The sequence below is a fragment of the Dreissena polymorpha genome, chromosome 3 (genome assembly GCF_020536995.1).
Source record: "Dreissena polymorpha isolate Duluth1 chromosome 3, UMN_Dpol_1.0, whole genome shotgun sequence".
NCBI lineage: Eukaryota > Metazoa > Mollusca > Bivalvia > Myida > Dreissenidae > Dreissena > Dreissena polymorpha.
This window is the reverse complement of record NC_068357.1, coordinates 80,018,514-80,036,548: the sequence shown is the minus strand read 5'-3', so window position 1 is coordinate 80,036,548 and position 18,035 is coordinate 80,018,514. Positions and strand designations below refer to the sequence as shown.

The 18,035-nt window shown below is 36.9% G+C and overlaps 1 protein-coding gene across 1 annotated transcript in view; it reads right to left on the bottom strand.

The window, feature by feature from the left end:
• Positions 1-4,670, bottom strand: part of LOC127874907 (glycosyltransferase-like domain-containing protein 1) — a 121,356-nt gene extending 116,686 nt beyond the window's left edge. Inside the window, exon 1 of the mRNA XM_052419594.1 lies at positions 4,462-4,670. Coding sequence (XP_052275554.1) covers positions 4,462-4,655 — 194 coding nt within the window. The 5' untranslated portion in view covers positions 4,656-4,670. The remainder of the gene's footprint in view (positions 1-4,461) is intronic.
• Positions 4,671-18,035: the final 13,365 nt, after the last annotated feature.

Sequence of the window (18,035 nt, the reverse complement as noted above, 5' to 3'; positions counted from 1 at the left end):
CAGAATACTTACTAGAAGTATTTAAAAGATGTCCTTTGAAAAACCGACAGACCAATGGAGATAAAAGCGGTATACCCTAGCTAACCTTTTCGAAAAGGGGTGGAGAGCATAACAGCATCAGACGATTAATTATTTAAAAATATTTATATATGATTTACAAAAAAAGAAGACATTTACACTCCAAGTCTAACTGTATGAATTGAAATACACACTTGTTAAATAAAATCCTGGAGATTCTTTTTGATTTCTTATCACGCCTACTTTAATAAAGTGCGTCAAAAACTGCTTATATGTTTAACTGTTTTAGAACAGGTCCTAAAATAATGCAGGTTTTATGTTTATAAAGTTCTGTCATTTAACTGTCAAAATACATTATTGACAGAATCCCTTAGTCTGTCACCCGGACTCATGACTATACATCACCCACCTGGGACTTCTGAATACTGGTCACCGATGACTGACAACTGGAAGTCACATCCTGCTGCCTGTAGCTGCAACATCGCCTGGAAAAATGACTCTGGGTTCTTGTCATGCTCCCTGAAAATTGTAACACGGAACACATACTAAGACTAAAAATACAGACAATGTAAGTGGACAATATCATTAAAAAAACTTTTCTTTGACCGCTTACGATGCTGGAACTTGTATGTGCAACAATGGCAGGTGAGCAGAAGTCATTGTTGAATGGTGTGGAGTTCCATGTTCAAGATTATTCAAGTAAGAGTTTTCACTGATCTTTCCATTTGATTGTAGATTTCTATGCTGAACGGTTTCAAAAATTAAATGAAGGCACTTTATTCCGAAATAATACTGAGAAACTGTAATTAACAGGACAGGTTCAGAGACTGGACATGAATCATTTTTGCTTTTCAAGGTGATGTATGCAACTAAAGTAGAATGTTGTTTCATTCCACAAACTATTTTCACAAACATCCATATACAAAATACTAACAGAACTTCTTCTTTTACATTAGACTTACCATCTATGGGGCCAAACTATATGCAATTGTGAATCATCTTTCTTGAACCGTTTTGTTCCGCTTATGTGTGCATGTTTTACACAATCTTCTTTATTTTGAATAGCACATAGCATGTTACTTGAAACGTCCCCTGTTGCACTTCCAACGTTATTTACTTCAGGCACTGTATCCGGAAACACTATAGGGTAGTTTAAAACGTGGCACTTAGGCGATATCTGGTCAGCTAGGCCTGAAGGATGATGGTCTGGCATAAGCTTAAAGAATGACTTGATGTTGGCCAAGAATGATGTCTTGTTGAACTCAGAGTTGAATAGCACTTGATTCGCGACTAAACTGAAAATAATATACCATTAGCAGATTTGAAATGGGAAAGTGCAAATTTTTTTATAAATGATGATCTTACATAAATCCATTTTAATAATCTGGTATGTTGATCAATACATGCAACTTCATGAAATATAGAATTGATTTATTGTTCATATAATTGGGTAATTTGTGATGTTTATGAAAAAATAATGTAGTCTTTATTTTATTTAAAGTTTTTCAAAACACAAGACCTGATATCAAGTATTTTCTTTGCACAGTTTCTTTGAAACTGTCAAAAGTTACTTAGCCACTCAACTGTTATATCTTTGATTGTCATTTCAGAACTTGTGAATAAGCACTTAATAGTCTCCATACAATTATCACATGAACATTATAGTTTACTTAAGCGTTAACTTAAAATTTAACAAGGGCTGTTTGTAAAACATGCATGCCCCCCATATGGGCTGTCCGTTGTAGTGGAAGCCATTGTGTGAATACGTTTTTTGTCACTGTGACCTTGACCTTTGACCTAGTGACCTCAAAATCAATAGGGGTCATCTGCGAGTCATGATCAATGTACCTATGAAGTTTCATGATCCTAGGCCCAAGCGTTCTTGAGTTATCATCCGGAAACAATTTTACTGTTTCGGGTCACCGTGACCTTGACCTTTGATCTAGTGACCTGAAAATCAATATGGGTCATCTGCGAGTCATGATCAATGTACCTATGAAGTTTCATGATCCTCGGCGTAAGCGTTCTCGAGTTATCATCCGGAAACCATTAAACTATTTCGGGTCACCGTGACCTTGACCTTTGACCTAGTGACCTTAAAATCAATAGGGCTCATCTGCGCGTCATGATCAATCTACCCATGAAGTTTCATGATCCTAGGCGTATGCGTTCTCGAGTTATCATCCGAAAACCATTTTATTATTTCGGGTCACCGTGACCTTGACCTTTGACCTACTGACCTGAAAATCAATAGGGGTCATCTGCGAGTCATGATCAATATACCTATGAAGTTTCATGATCCTAGGAATATGCGTTCTCGAGTTATCATCCGAAAATCATTTTACTATTTAGGGTCACCGTGACCTTGACCTTTGACCTAGTGACCTCAAAATCAATAGGGGTCATCTGCGAGTCAAGACCTATCTAACGATGGAGTTTCATGATCCTAGGCGTATGCGTTCTAGAGTTATCATCCGGAAACCGTTTTACTATTTCGGGTCACCGTGACCTTGACCTTTGACCTAGTGATCCAAAATCAATAGGGGTCATCTGCGAGTCATGATCAATCTACTTATGCAGTTTCATGATCCTAGACGTATGCGTTCTTGAGTTATCATCCGGAAACCATTTTACTATTTCGGGTCACCGTGACCTTGACCTTTGACCTAGTGACCTCAAAATCAATAGGGGTCATCTGCGAGTCATGATCTATCTAACGATGAAGTTTCATGATCCTAGGCGTATGCGTTCTCGAGTTATCATCCGGAAACCATTTTACTATTTCGGGTCACCGTGACCTTGACCTTTGACCTAGTGACCTCTTCGAAGGGGGGCATATTTATTTTATAAACACCATACAGTAAGTTTTGTTTACAAATGCACAATGATTTTGAAATTATAGAAGAAATGCCAAAGCTCAAAGGATAAGCTCCGAAGTAAGAAAAGCTCAAAGGGTAAGCTCCGAAGTAAGAGCTGGAAGCATTCACATATAACAAAGATGCAAAAATAACCATGTGTTCAAGATACTCAATTCTCACCATGACATGATTTGGTTATAGCCATACTGGAAGTCCCTCTCTGGTCGCTGTTTGTGCGCCTGTACGGGATATGTGAGCTGGTTCTCATGGAAGTACAGGACTTTTTTAGAGGTGAAAGCTCAGGGCGAAGTGCAATCAACTCCGCCAGGTTCAACACGGAGCTGGCAAATAATGTCCTTAAAAGCAGCAACAGGAAATATTCATTTACATGTAAGTCTGCAAGTGATATTAAAAACGTTATCTTGCAAGATTTCCGCTATCTTCTTTCTGCAAGGAGTATAGCTTGCTTATACTTAATCGATACTGGTGAACTCTATTAGCATAATTTAATAGTTTGAATAGTTGTTTGCATTAATGATTACCAGAAGTCAGATATATGAAACAATAACAGAACAGAACAGTACTTTATTTGTTGTTTTAATTTATAAGAGAATCACACAAACATCAAGTATACACATTAAATCATAGTAAATCATTTGGAAAAATGATTGTTTTGTGAAAAATTTCTACTAGAGAGTCAGTCATACAGTGCTTATTTCAACAATATATTGTCTAGAAAGAAACAAAAATGTAAGTTTTTAACCAGTAGCAGTCATTTCAAAACCAAATGCGAACCCTAAGTTCAAGGTCAAGGTCACAGGGGTCAAAATTTGTGTGCTTATGGAAAGGCCTTGTCCATATACACATGCATACAAAATATGAAGGTTATAGCTCAAGGGACATAGAAGTTATGAGCTTTTTTCGAAACCTAAACGCAGATTTTGAAACCTTAACGCGGACCCTAAGTTCAAGGTCAAGGTCAAAATGTGTGTGCATATGGATAGGCCTTGTCCATATACACATGCATGCCAATTTGCAAAATATAAAATTGCTATCTGAAGCGACATAGAAGTTATGAGCATTTTTCGAAACCTAAACGCAAAGTGTGGCGGACAGACGGACGGACAGTCCAATCACTATAAGCCCTCCTTCGGGGGCATAAAAACCATGCATACAAATCAGTGTCAGGTTAATTTTTGGAGAGTTTTAAAGCTCAACTATACCATACTATATCTAAATTTATAAGCCAAAAAAAACATCATTAACCCTTTTCCAGATTCCAGATTGATATGTTTTTTATGCATCTGTAGTCCCTTAGAAAGTTTTAAAGGCTTCATTTCCAACCCTAGTTACTGATGAGCAGCAAACAGCATAAAATCTGGACAGACTGCGAGTTACTCCCAGGCCGTTCTGATTTAATGCTGGTTGCAAAAGCCATTTTCAGTTTGCTTCTTATGGGGGAAAGGTTTAAAAGGGGTTTTAATTCATTGTTCAAACTTAATTAAAACCACATATTCTCACTTAAAAGATGTCTTAATCATATAATTGGTAGATTTTACACAATATGAAATAGCAAAAGGTTCACCTGAAGCAGTGTGATCTTAGAATTGTCTGGCTGAGGTACAGCGCCCCCGTGCGTGCTCTCCAATGCCATTTCTTCCCTGTCATGGTTACCAGACTACTTCCGGGTACCTCAGCGTGCAGTAGGTCCATCAGCTGGCGGTGTGAGCCAGTGTGGAATGGTTCCAAAAGAAGAATTGTGTTCTTGCAAGAAGCCATTCAATGTATACGAAAACATTCACCATGGGATGTGTTGACGATAGCTACTGGTCTGTGAACTAACCTGTAAAAAGGGCTGTTTGTAAAACATGCATGCCCCCCATATGGGCCGTCAGTTGTAGTGGCAGCCATTGTGTGAATACGTTTTTTGTCACTGTGACCTTGACCTTTGACCTAATGTAAGATATCATCCAGAAACCATTGTACTCTTTCAAGTCACTGTGCCCTTACCTTTGACCTAGTGACCTGAAAATCAATAGGGGTCTTCTGCCAGTCATGATCATTGTACCTATGAAGTTTCATGATCCTAGGCGTAAGCATTTTTGAGTTATCATCCGGAAACCATTTTACTATTTCGAGTCACTGTGACCTTGACCTTTGACCTTTTGACCTAACAAGAGCTGTAAGAGGACAGCGCGCTCGACTATTCGAGTGCTTGACAGTATAACGTAAGCCATCATGGGGAAATTGTTCATATTCAATAATTTATAAGACGATCTTTCAAAAATAAAAAAGGAAAAAAAATAATTATTTTTTTTTTTGGGGGGGGGGTAGGGGGGGAGTGAGAGGGGATATAATATAGGGTGTGGTAATTAATTAGATGTTTAAAAAAAAATAAAAATTTTGGGGGGGGGGGCGGGGGGTAGGGGGGAGTGAGAAAGGGTGTATAATGTGGGGTGTAGTAATTTATTAGATGTTTAAAAAAAATATTTTTTTTGGGGGGGATGGGGGGGTGGTAGGGGTGAGAGGGGGGTATAATGTGGGGTGTGGTAATTTATTAGATGTTTAAAAAAATGTGTTTTTTTGAGGGGGGGGGGTGGGGGGGGGGGGTAGGGGAGTGAGAGGGGGTATAATGTGGGGTGTGGTAATTTATTAGATGTTTAAAAAGAAAAAATAATAAGGGGGGGGTGGGGGGTAGGGGGGGGGGTGAGAGGGCGGTATTATGTGGGGTGTGGTAATTTATTAGATGTTTAAAAAAAAATTGGGGGGGGGGTGAGGGGGGCAGGGGGGGTGAGAGGGGGGTATAATGTGGGGTGTGATAATTTATTAGATGTTTAAAAAAAAATTGTTTTTTTTTTGGGGGGGATGGGGGGGGGAGGTAAGGGGGAGTGAGAGTGGGGTATAATATGGGGTGTGATAATTTATGAGATGTTTAAACAAAAAAAAACATTTTTTTTGTGGGGGGGTGGGGGGGGTAGGGGGGTGGGGTTGAGAGGGGGGTATAATGTGGGGTGTGGTAATTTATAAGATGATGTTTAAAAAAAATTGGGGGGTGAGGTTGGGGGGGGGAAATATAGGTTGGGGTGATGTTGGTAAACAAGTATGCAAAATATAAAAGCAATATGACAAGGGACAATGACAAAAATAACAAATGATCTCATTTAAACTTATTGCATTTGTTTCCCCTGTATATAAGAAAGATATAATAGTGTATTACCACCCATGTCCTGCTTATATTTATATTAATCAACAAAATTAAACATTAACACAATATTTAATATAAAAAAATATATTAAAAAATCTCATATTCTGATAATGTTTTTACTGATCCACTTTATTTTACTCAAATGATTATGTTTCATTGGACTGATAATTATAGATTTAGGATTACAGACCAGTTGCTTCAGTTATATTGTTCAGAGTTCGCCCTGTTGGCCACGTATGCGTTCTTAAGTTATCATCCAAAAACCATTTTACTATTTCAGGTCACCGTGACCTTGACCTTTGACCTAGTGACCTCAAAATCAATAGGGGTCATCTGCGAGTCATGATCAATGTACCTATGAAGTTTCATGATCCTAGGCCCAAGCGTTCTTGAGTTATCATCCGAAAACCACCTGGTGGACAGACCGACCGACCGACCGACATGTGCACATCTTCGAAGGGGGGCATAACAATGTTATGAACAAATTATTGATAATAATGAAACGTGAAATGAATGACTTAGTTTTAAACTTTGTTACAAACATATGATGCCAATAGAAAATGATCATATCATGAATACACTTAACAGTGACCATGATACAAGCTTATACCATGTATTAAAATTGTAAAGGTCCCCATTACATATATAAAGTACAACAACCGCCTTACACACCAGACATTAACAGACGCATTTTAATGGGGTATCAGATAATTGCTATTTTGGTGTGTTGGTGAAATTTTGTAACATGAAACACATGCTTTCATAGTGAAATACATTTATTAATGTGAACTTGGCTAGCTATTGTCTTAAATGTTCATTTTAATGAGTCAATGTTTGTTTGTTTTCAAGTAAATACATGCATTTGTTTTCTCCAATACACTATGTTAAATTGGCTCAAGTCCTAATTAAGATGAATAAAGATTGATTTTTTTTCAACTATTGCTGAACTATACACTAGTTGCAATAATCCAACTTCCAGCTATTGACCCTCCAGATTGCTGGGAGTTCAAACTACTTACGGCATTTTCCATGTCAAGTCCCCCGCCCAGAATTCGGGTGGCAGTTTAATCCGAAATATTAGCCACATAAACTATTTTCTGGCATAAACACAAATAGATCGTAAATATATCCATTATGCGCAAATAAAAACAATATACGATATGTAATGCTCGCATAATATTGATATTTATCCAAAGTTTCAAACACGTCAACGGTTCTTTTAAATGTACATGTTTTTGCAATGGACAAAACCGAGTATTCCAAGTAATTCTGAATTCGATAATACGCTATAGACCATCTCCGGAATCCTCGGCGAGATAAATCTCATGTCTTATCTACCAATCGTAATATACGGACTATCTCCAGAACATCCGTAAGATAGATAGAATCGTCAATTCAAAACTTTGGCTTTCGGTTTGATTACAGGTTTTGTATAAAGATTTAGTTTTGAGTATTTCTCCACAAATTCACTCGCAAATCTATATCGGTAATAACAGGTATTGTGTTTGTTACGATGTATTAGGTTGATTAAACTCGATTTTATAGACATACGTGAGACATAATTTTTTGACATTAAAAATTGGGTTACAAGGAAGAACTCTGAGCTGTAAATATGTACTTATAAAAGCTCAGAGCATTCAAGAAGAACTATACTATACACTGTCAAATTTTGTCAATTTATGTAGATCTACCAGTAAATTCAGGCATTATCCCCTCTTTTGGTCCGCGGACCAAACTATCTTTGATGCTTCTTTTGTAACTAGTATGTTGATTTTTCTCTAGCGTAAGAATATAATATTTTCTTTGGCCTATTTTCGGTGGCGTATGAATACACTACTATAGTTATTACGATAGTATAGTCTGTTTCATCATTTTCTTCAGAAATGCAGTTTATTCCGTAATTGAACATATTTTTGAGAAAAAAAGTTGCATTCTAATATACTCCCGTTATTTGGTCCGGGAGAAATGAAAATATTATCATTTCATTGTATATTAAATAAGCTGATCAAATAATCAGAATATATTATAGAGGTGCAGACTCTTTTGGTCCGGACCAAATAACGGGAGTATATATATAGTGAGCGCGATGCTTTTACATCCAACATTTATTCATTATTATATTGGTATTTTTGGGGGAGAGTGTCCTAAAGATTTTAAAATAAAAGTATTATGAACGAGTGGGCCAAATAACGGGAGTATATATAGAGACGCAGAACTCTTTTGGTCCGGACCAAATAACGGGAGTATATATATAGTGAGCACGATGTTTTAGATCGACCATTTGTTCATCAGGCAAGGAGAGGAACTTTCCGGAAAGAGGGTTTCTTTGGGGGGTCATATTTTTGAAAACTGGGGCTTGGTATTTTTGGGGGAAGAGTGTCTTAAAGATTTTAACATAAAATTATTAAAATTTTCAAGTATTATGAACGAGCGGACCAAATAACGGGAGTACATATAGAGGCGCAGAACTCTTTTGGTCCGGACCAAATAATGGGAGTATATATATAGTCAGCGCGATGTTTTAGATCGACCATTTGTTCATCAGGCAAGGAGAGGAACTTTCCGGAAAGAGGGTTTCTTTGGGGGGTCATATTTTTAAAAACTGGGGCTTGGTATTTTTGGGGGAGAGTGTCTTAAAGATTTTAAAATAAAATTATTAACATTTTTCAAGAATTATGAACGAGCGGACCAAACAACAGGAGTATATAAAGAGGCGCAGAACTCTTTTGGTCCGGACCAAATAACGGGAGTATATATATAGTGAGCGCGATGTTTTAGATCGACCATTTGTTCATCAGGCAAGGAGAGGAACTTTCCGGAAAGAGGGTTTCTTTGGGGGTCATATTTTTAAAAACTGGGGCTTGGTATTTTGGGGGGAAGAGTGTCTTAAAGATTTTAACATAAAGTTATTAAAATTTTCAAGTATTATGAACGAGCGGACCAAATAACGGGAGTATATATAGAGGCGCAGAACTCTTTTGGTCCGCTTGCTGCAGATTACCAAAAGCGCGGACCAAATAATCTCAGGTTTGCATGGCTAATGAGCTTTGACGGAGCATGCAGTAAATACACCACACTGCGTTATGGGTGTTAACCGCAGTTCACAGTTTAAATGTTTGCGGTCAAGATTCAACAGAAGATTTTTAGATAAAATCATAATATTTTCACTGACATGCAGTTGTATTTGAGATGGAAACACGACAACATCGGCGGGAGGTTTATAAACCAACGAGTTCAGAGTTATTACAACTATCATTTCGGTCTTGCAGGTAAGTTTATTTCAAATAATGACGGAATAAACTGTAGTATTTTTAGAAACAGACTATAGATCATGTCTACTGTTTTCCTTGTTTCCGGAAACAGACGGAATAAACCGAAGTTGATATTTATTTACATCCGGACTACTTTCTTCTATGTTTTGTTTAACTGTGTAGGACCGGGCCTAATGTAAATTTTTAAATATAATTTCAAGATTATATAGTTCTGTTCATATACAAAATTCTACATGATCCGCGGACCAAAAGAGGGGATAATGCCTAAATTCATAGAAAATAAATTTTACATGGCTTTCATCAAATTTTGCATCGTTTTATTTAATAATATGTTAATTGAATTGCCCAGGTTTTTTGTCAATGCATTTTAAGTTAACTCCATCTTTTGATATTCGTTTAATATGGGCACGTTCAAAGCGATATATAATTTCCTATATTTTAGCAATATATATATATATATATAACTTGACCGATTCTTTAGCAACTTATAACTAGGTAATATAACTTACGTCGTCGAAAATATAACTCAATTAAAACCCAAATTGTTCTTTTGAAAAAGGTGAATATTAAACAAAGGGAGCTGACTGTGCACTGATTAATTACAGTAAGGGAAAAAACTGTTTTATAACATAGATAGTTGGTTCTTTTTTCTTGTTCATTATTCCTTACTCGATAAAGGAAAATGGAACAGATCCTAATTAAACCATCACATATTACTATAAGAATTATACTGTGCAATATAAAATGCGACTCTTTCATGTGAAAATTCACTGACACAGGTTTAGATTTAAAAAAAGCAAATATATAAAATCAATTGGACCCTAGACAACTCAAATACATATGCTGGGTGTTCATGTAATTCTGTATCTGTAGTGTACTGGAAAATGAGTCAATCACTGAGTAGAAATTATCCAGGGGGTGTGTGCACGTTTAAATTAGTAACATGCAATGCGTACTTTAAAACTATCAACAGTCTCTGACTTTATAGCACTTTCTGGTAATGAGATCCAGTCTTTGATGGTTCTAGGAAAAAATAGTTTTTTTATATGTCAGTTTTTGTGGCAATGACTTTAATTTGCTGGCTATGTCCTGTTCTGGATGGTTGTTTGTTGAAAGTTATATGATCGTTGGCGGGGATAGCCACCAGGCCATGTATGATCTTGAAGAGTAGTGTCAACCGTTGTTCTCTTCTCCGGTGTGCAAGTAGTTTCCATCCGAGTTCGTTCATCATTGATGTCACACTACTTGTTTTTACGGTAGTCCTTTTTGACAAACCTTGCTCCCCTACGCTGTATGTTTTCTATTCTGTCTATATCCTTTTGTAGGTACGGATCCTAGACACTTGTAGAGTAGTCCAAAACCGGAACGCACTAGTGAGATATAGGCTGTTTCTTTAAATTTTTCATTACAATGTTTCAGATTTCTTCTTATGAATCCCAGTGTAGAATTTGCTTTGTTACATATCTTGTTGATCTGGGATGCCCATTTTAAGTTGTCACAGATGGTTAGCCCGAGATATGGATTTTCGCCTACTTGTTCAAGAATATGATTGTCCAAGGAGTATCTGTAGGTGAACGAGATCTTTGCTATGCGTAACGACATAATATAACACTTGGTGGCATTAAATTGCATGCCCCACTCGAAGGCCCATTTTTCTAAGGATTTCAGGTCTGTTTGCAGTTGGATTTGGTCTTGGATAGATTTTACAGATGTATAAAGTAAACAATCGTCAGCGAAAAGTCTGAATTTAGATTTTACAGTCATGTAGATCATTTATACGGCATAAAAAGAGGAGGGGGCCTAGGACTGTCCCTTGTGGCACACCCGAGTCAACAGAGCAGGAATCAGAACTTTCGCCTTCTACTATGACTTATTGTTCCCTTTGTGTTAAGAATGATCGGATTGAATTATTTATTTTTCCATCTATTCCATAGTGATTTAATTTATGAAGAAGTTTTGATGTGGCACTGTATCGAACGCTTTGCTAAAATCTAAGATGGCAAGATCAGTTTGTTGTTTGGAGTCAAATTTTTCCATGATGTCATTTAGAGTGAGTATCAGTTGTGATTCGCAAGAGTGTCCGCTGCGGAATTCATGTTGTAGCGTAGTTAAGATGTTGTGTTGTTCAAGGTGGTTCATAATGTGGCGGCAGACTATGTGTTCAAGTAGCCCACAGCACACACAAGTTAATGACACTGGTCTATAGTTGACTGCAGAATGGCCAGAATCTCCTTTCTTAAATATAAGACTAATATTAGCATTTCTCCAGTCCCCTGGAAGGGTGCCATTGTCAAGGCTCAGTTGGAAGATGTGGCTAAGGGTAGGGGCAAGTTCTTTGGAGCACTCTTTTAGTACAATGTTTGAAATTTTATCTGGTCCACAGGCTTTTTTTGTGTTTAGATTTTTTAGTTATTTTTCCACGCCTATGCGGTCAACATTGATGTCACTGATGGATGGGGATTTTCTGGTGTTCATTTCTGGCATTTTTTCATTCATTTGTTCTTTCGTGAATACAGATTTTAATTGATCACTTAGTATGTTGGCTTTATCTTTGCTATCCTGATACAGAGTACCGCCTTTTTTAAGGCCCGAGACGCAAATATTGTCATTTCTTTTAGATTTAACATAAGTCCAGAATGGTTTACTATTTCCACTTTCCAGGGATGAGTTTAAGACTGTGTTTACATAGTTTCAGTGGGCTTGTCTAACTTCCCGTTGTGTTTTTCGCTTATATGTTTTGTACAATTCCCATGATTCCTTATTTCCACTTTGAGTTGCTTGTTGATGGAGTTTATGTTTCTTGGAGATCAGTTTCTTTTCAGTTGTTGTCAACCACGCCAAATTATGTCTCTTAGATGTAAGTTTTTTAGGCACATTCAAGTCTAATGTTTTATTTATGCATTCCTTTAATTCCTGCCATTTATCTTCGACTGTATGGTCATTTCGAATAATTTTTTGTCCATTATCGGCTATGAATGATTTTATGGAAAAGTACTGAATACAGATTATAAGGGTTTGTTCAAACCAATCAATATTATATGTTTTCATTTGCATGTGTGTCAATTTACCGGTAAATATGTGTCTTTGCGTTGGTAAATAATCAAATATATAACGTTCGAATGAAAGTTATAAATTTGCGATCATATTTTGTGAGTCTCGTTCATCATCGGTACTTTTTTCATTGGCCGATTACCATGTTTTCTGTATCTTGAAATCAAATAGGTATCCACATCTGAAAAGTTGTTACTCGCCATCGATCTCCACGCAGAGCTGTCGTTCCATGCTCCAACAGACAATCACTGCCATCACAAGAAAATCCTACCGGATTTTGTAGGATTCTATTTTATTGGTTTCAGTATTATATTATGACAAGTAGTATCATTTTCTTTTACATGTTGAAAATAATGTATACATTTAGGTTCATAATAAAAAATAATCACCTAAATTAAAAACAGTAAAAATAACAACTGTAAAATTTAATTATTGTACTTCATCAAGTGGGTGGTTATGAGGGCAGGGATTTGACCTAGCTATGCTGGTTTACGTCAAATCTCTGCGCGGTGTTTGACTCGGCATTTTCTATTATATCAATACCATAGAGACGTATACAAATCTTTTAATTCGATACATTTCTTCTATTTGCTTCATCAGTAATGATGCTTTGACCAACATAAATAAGCAATTCAAGATGATGAGTCAGGAAGATAACGACTTGAAAAGCCAAGTTGTAAGCGATTGGATTGCATTTCCAATCGCATATATACATTTGACCACACAAACCTAAACCTTATTCTTATTTTTCTTAAAATCGGATGACATGTTCGACTAGAATTGGTAATCGTAAAGCATGTTTGTTGTAGATTCAGTGTCATGCTCTTGTATTTCACAATGTAATGCGTTTGTTAAAAAATGGCAAGAAAGGAATTATACAGTTGTAATACATGTTTTCACGAACAGGGGACTTCCATAACTCGGTGCACCAAGTTTCCATAAAAATACCCATACACGATTGTTTAAAAATTGGAGAGCACTGCTACATTCCGTCAAACAACTGATACATTTGTGTTGCATTGTCAGTGTTTTAGAACAGGTTTAGAGACCGTTTATTTACTTAATATTCATTAGTCTGTGATGAAAGGAATAACGTATATCGGTATTATCCCGGCAGTATCAGATATATGATCAGAGGAATATTAGAGAATTGGGGTTTAATTGATAATTTTAAAGCATCATATTGATAAATAAATAATTTAATCATGTTTTACGATTATGATCGGCGTTTGTCGTGTTTTAAATTTACGAATCAGTGAATGCAACAAACATACAGCGATTAGGTATTAATATTAAATGTCCAAAGTGTATGTCGTTAAAGTTACCAATTTTTATGACACATGTTTCCTTTCACGTTGAAACAATTTCATGATTTATTTCGACCAAATATGCATAACACATTTCATATTCCAGCAAAATCATATCGCAACACATGGGATTGGACTTTATGTGAAACCAATTATCAACACATTATTATTTTACTATCCATAAAACTTCAACAGTTCATTCGCCCACCGAAGTTTCATTACGGCATATTAAATTGCACATTAACGCGCTGCAAGCAGTAACACGTCGCTGCACAACAGTTATACATAATTTCAATCTTTACACGTGAAATTTTAAAATGCAACTTTATTGCCTATGGAATCGAAATAAAACGTAGTTTCAATACTATAGTTTTATTTTCGGTCGTTCGCATAACAATATATTGTTTTATCTCGAAGTTACTTACTGTTTTCAAAATTCAGTTGTGAACGGCATCTGAGTCTTCTTTTTGATGTCGTACAATGCTGGATATTTTAAGATGCTGAAAGATGGGTCAACATAATAAGAATGGCCTGTCTGAGCCGATGATATGAAACTGTGAACGGTTTTTGTCAGATCTACACGTAATCGCATAACGAATCATAAAATCAATAAACAATTATTAAAAAAATGTGTACGAGTACGATTAAAAACATTAGATACTACATCCATGCGATTAAGATAATCTAATCACTTATACCTTGCCAATATCTACTATATACTAGATTCACAGTAGCAATTAAAATGATATTCACTAAGCACATGAACCGAGGCGGCCATTTTAGACTGTACTTGTTATCACACGGATGCCTTTGATGTTATGAAATGGTTTGTTTGATGTCATAACTGAATAACAAAGTATATCCTGAAGAGCGATTCTAGGATTTAATTATATATGCATATGAATCAGTCTCACAGCGATATGGGGAAATGGAATATAATATTTAACGCATGATGGAAATCACAAATCAATCGAAATGAGAGACTAGTTTAATAATAATATGAAACAATAAAAATGAAACGTAATCACGTACAACAGGTAACATAATATAATATGGAATACTGATCATTATGCCAAGTGAAGCCCTATGTATATTTTATCAAACAATTTGTAATATCGACCGCGGAAAAAAAGATATTTTCCTGAAATGCTCTTGTCGATGATTTATTAGCATATTGTGGTCATTTGAGTATATATGCAATTCAATAAATCGGACATAAACAAGCTTTAAAAATACTAAAATTAACGTCATATATAGTAAATATAGGAATAACATTTGCTCAAACTAGGACCTCGAAACTTACACAAATGGATAAACAGTATAAGGCAATAGCATCTTTTATCTACGGAATCCGCATAGTGCCATCTATAATATCGCCCTTCTTTAAGCAAGGCCGACACACGACACACGAAGCGCTACACTTCGATACGACAGGCGGTATAATTTCAGCGATATTTGAACAGTACAAATATCGCGTGTCGCTTCGTGTATCGCGCAAAATATCGGGTATCGCTTCGTGTTTCGTGTGTCGCCCTTTGAACGCGATACACAATAGTTTGCGCGATCCTCAAAGCGACACACGATATTTTTCGCGATACACGAAGCGACACACGATATTTTGCGCGATACACGAAGCGACACGCGATATTTACCACGATATATCGCCTTTTGGGCTACCTACACAAGTAGTATCGCTTCGTGTGTCGTTTGGCGCCCTTGGTGAAAGAAGGGCGAGATTATAGATAGGCACTATCCGGATTCCGTTTTAATCCCTTTCACTTTACCGTATATTGTATTTTACTGTGCATAATCTTTTTGGCGAAAGTCACAAATATGTATAAGGTCAAACATATTGATTGGCATTCATTAAGAGTTACAAAGAAAATAAGAAAGAAACAACAACGACATCAAGAACATGACACCGTTGGTGTTTGCGGAAACCAGCCGATACCGATGTACTAGAGAGGCACGATATAGAAACATGACATCGTGGATGTTCACACTAAAAAAACTATGGTGACTGTCCTATTGCATACATGGAGGACATAATAAACATGACATCCTTGATGCACGAACATTGCCCCAATACCTCAGCGACTTAGCTATTAAAGGCAGGCAAATCATCAAGAACAAGACAACAGGGTTTAAAGCAGAACCCATTCAATGTGATTGTTGACAGGTAAACGAACGATTACATGGAACTTACAGACATTATTCTTGAGGATATCAAGAGAAATACGTTCTGATAATATCAACGCGGATCCCTAAAACCGTCAAACGATGAACCATACTGTTAAATATGTTTTATTTGAGAATATATATGACTTATTATTAACATATAATGACGTATAAATACGAAGCACATAGCACACATCTGACTCTACCCGCAAAATGATTAGATGCTTCAAATGGTCCACATTTATTGTTAGTCATGTGCATTAATAACTCTTATTAAATTAATTTAAATGTTAAAAACTACATTTGTGTATTATCAAAACATGATGCGGATCGGATGTGTAACCACAGAGTTACGCGCCCTTGACTATTAAAATATCATGTATATTGAGTACATAGTTCGTGTGTGCTAGATCTCCTACACTATTCAACGAATGTTAATCAAACTTTACACAAATGATAACCATACCATGTTGTTGTGGATGAAGTAAAACAATTCCAGATCAGATTTCTAATCCCAGAGTAACTTGCCCTTGACTGAAAATACCATGCATACTGACCTTCGGGCGTATATTGTGCCGCTCTGAGGTGCTCTTATCATTAATTGTATTTAAACATCAGCAAATTGTGGAAGTTCCTGATGAGATGCCAAAGACATATGACAGTTGATCTGGAATTGCACTAATTGATATATCGACTTAAATCCACATGTGTATAAAGATGGACTTACTTAACGGGCAGCATAGCTAAGTAGGTAGAGCATATGCTAGCGGAGCGGGAGCGGGCGGATTCGATTCCCAGTCAACCCAATGACATATGAACTGGTAGTAATGGCTTCCATCCGAAGCAGTCCGTTCACAATTTAGAGAGGAACAAAATGATCGAGAGGAACAGAATAATATCCCATGATATTTTTTTGCAGACCAGTGGTTGTCGGCCTGGTGATTTTCAATGGGGTTTTTACGGGCAAGTTCCGAGACCTCCGAAAAGGTCTATTTTACCCCAGATACCAGTTTAAAGTGCTTTTTCTGCATTGTTTTGTGCTTTATTTGCAAGCTGTTGATGAGCTGCAGACGACATATGCTGGGAGCGACTGCTAGAAACGATAACCACCACATCTGCCTGTTTATAGTTCACCACTGGTACACTGCAGTGTGTGTATATGAAGGAGGCAGTCTACAGTTTTGTAGCCCTATTTGCGCATTGGCCCCGGTCAATTTCCTGAACATAAGGCGTATGACCTAAACAAAATTGTTTTTTGACTCCAGGAGCTTAAATGTAAGTATAAATGGTCAATATTCTAGTAATTTCACATGTTTTCAGTAATTCGAAACTAAGTTACCTGAATTTTAGTCAACAACAACAACATGCTCAGTGAGATGTAAACAAATGTACTTCCTGCTTAAAGCAGCCGGAATTTTATAGATTTCAACGATGGGTTTAAATAAGTTAGCAGTGCAAAAAAGTTCAATGGTAATGACCCATTTTGTCTGGCTCAGTTTGAAAGCATTTGCTGTGATAGTGCAAAGCATGTTGTCCACTGTGTGCGTATTCTTACCCGGAAAGATAAATGTGATTGCCGGGTTTATCTGAAAATGGGGTTTTTACGGGCAAGTTCCGAGACCTCCGAAAAGGTCTATTTTACCCCAGATACCAGTTTAAAGTGCTTTTTCTGCATTGTTTTGTGCTTTATTTGCAAGCTGTTGATGAGCTGCACTGAATATTGTCTGAATCTATTTTCAGGTTGGGACTGAAGGCCTTGTTTTGAGGGTGTTTTGCAGACCAGTGCTTGTCGGCCTGGTGATTTTCAATGGGGTTTTTACGGGCAAGTTCCGAGACCTCCGAAAAGGTCTATTTTACCCCAGATACCAGTTTAAAGTGCTTTTTCTGCATTGTTTTGTGCTTTATTTGCAAGCTGTTGATGAGCTGCAGACGACATATGCTGGGAGCGACTGCTAGGAACGATAACCACCACATCTGCCTGTTTATAGTTCACCACTGGTACACTGCAGTGTGTGTATATGAAGGAGGCAGTCTACAGTTTTGTAGCCCTATTTGCGCATTGGCCCCGGTCAATTTCCTGAACATAAGGCGTATGACCTAAACAAAATTGTTTTTTGACTCCATGAGCTTAAATGTAAGTATAAAT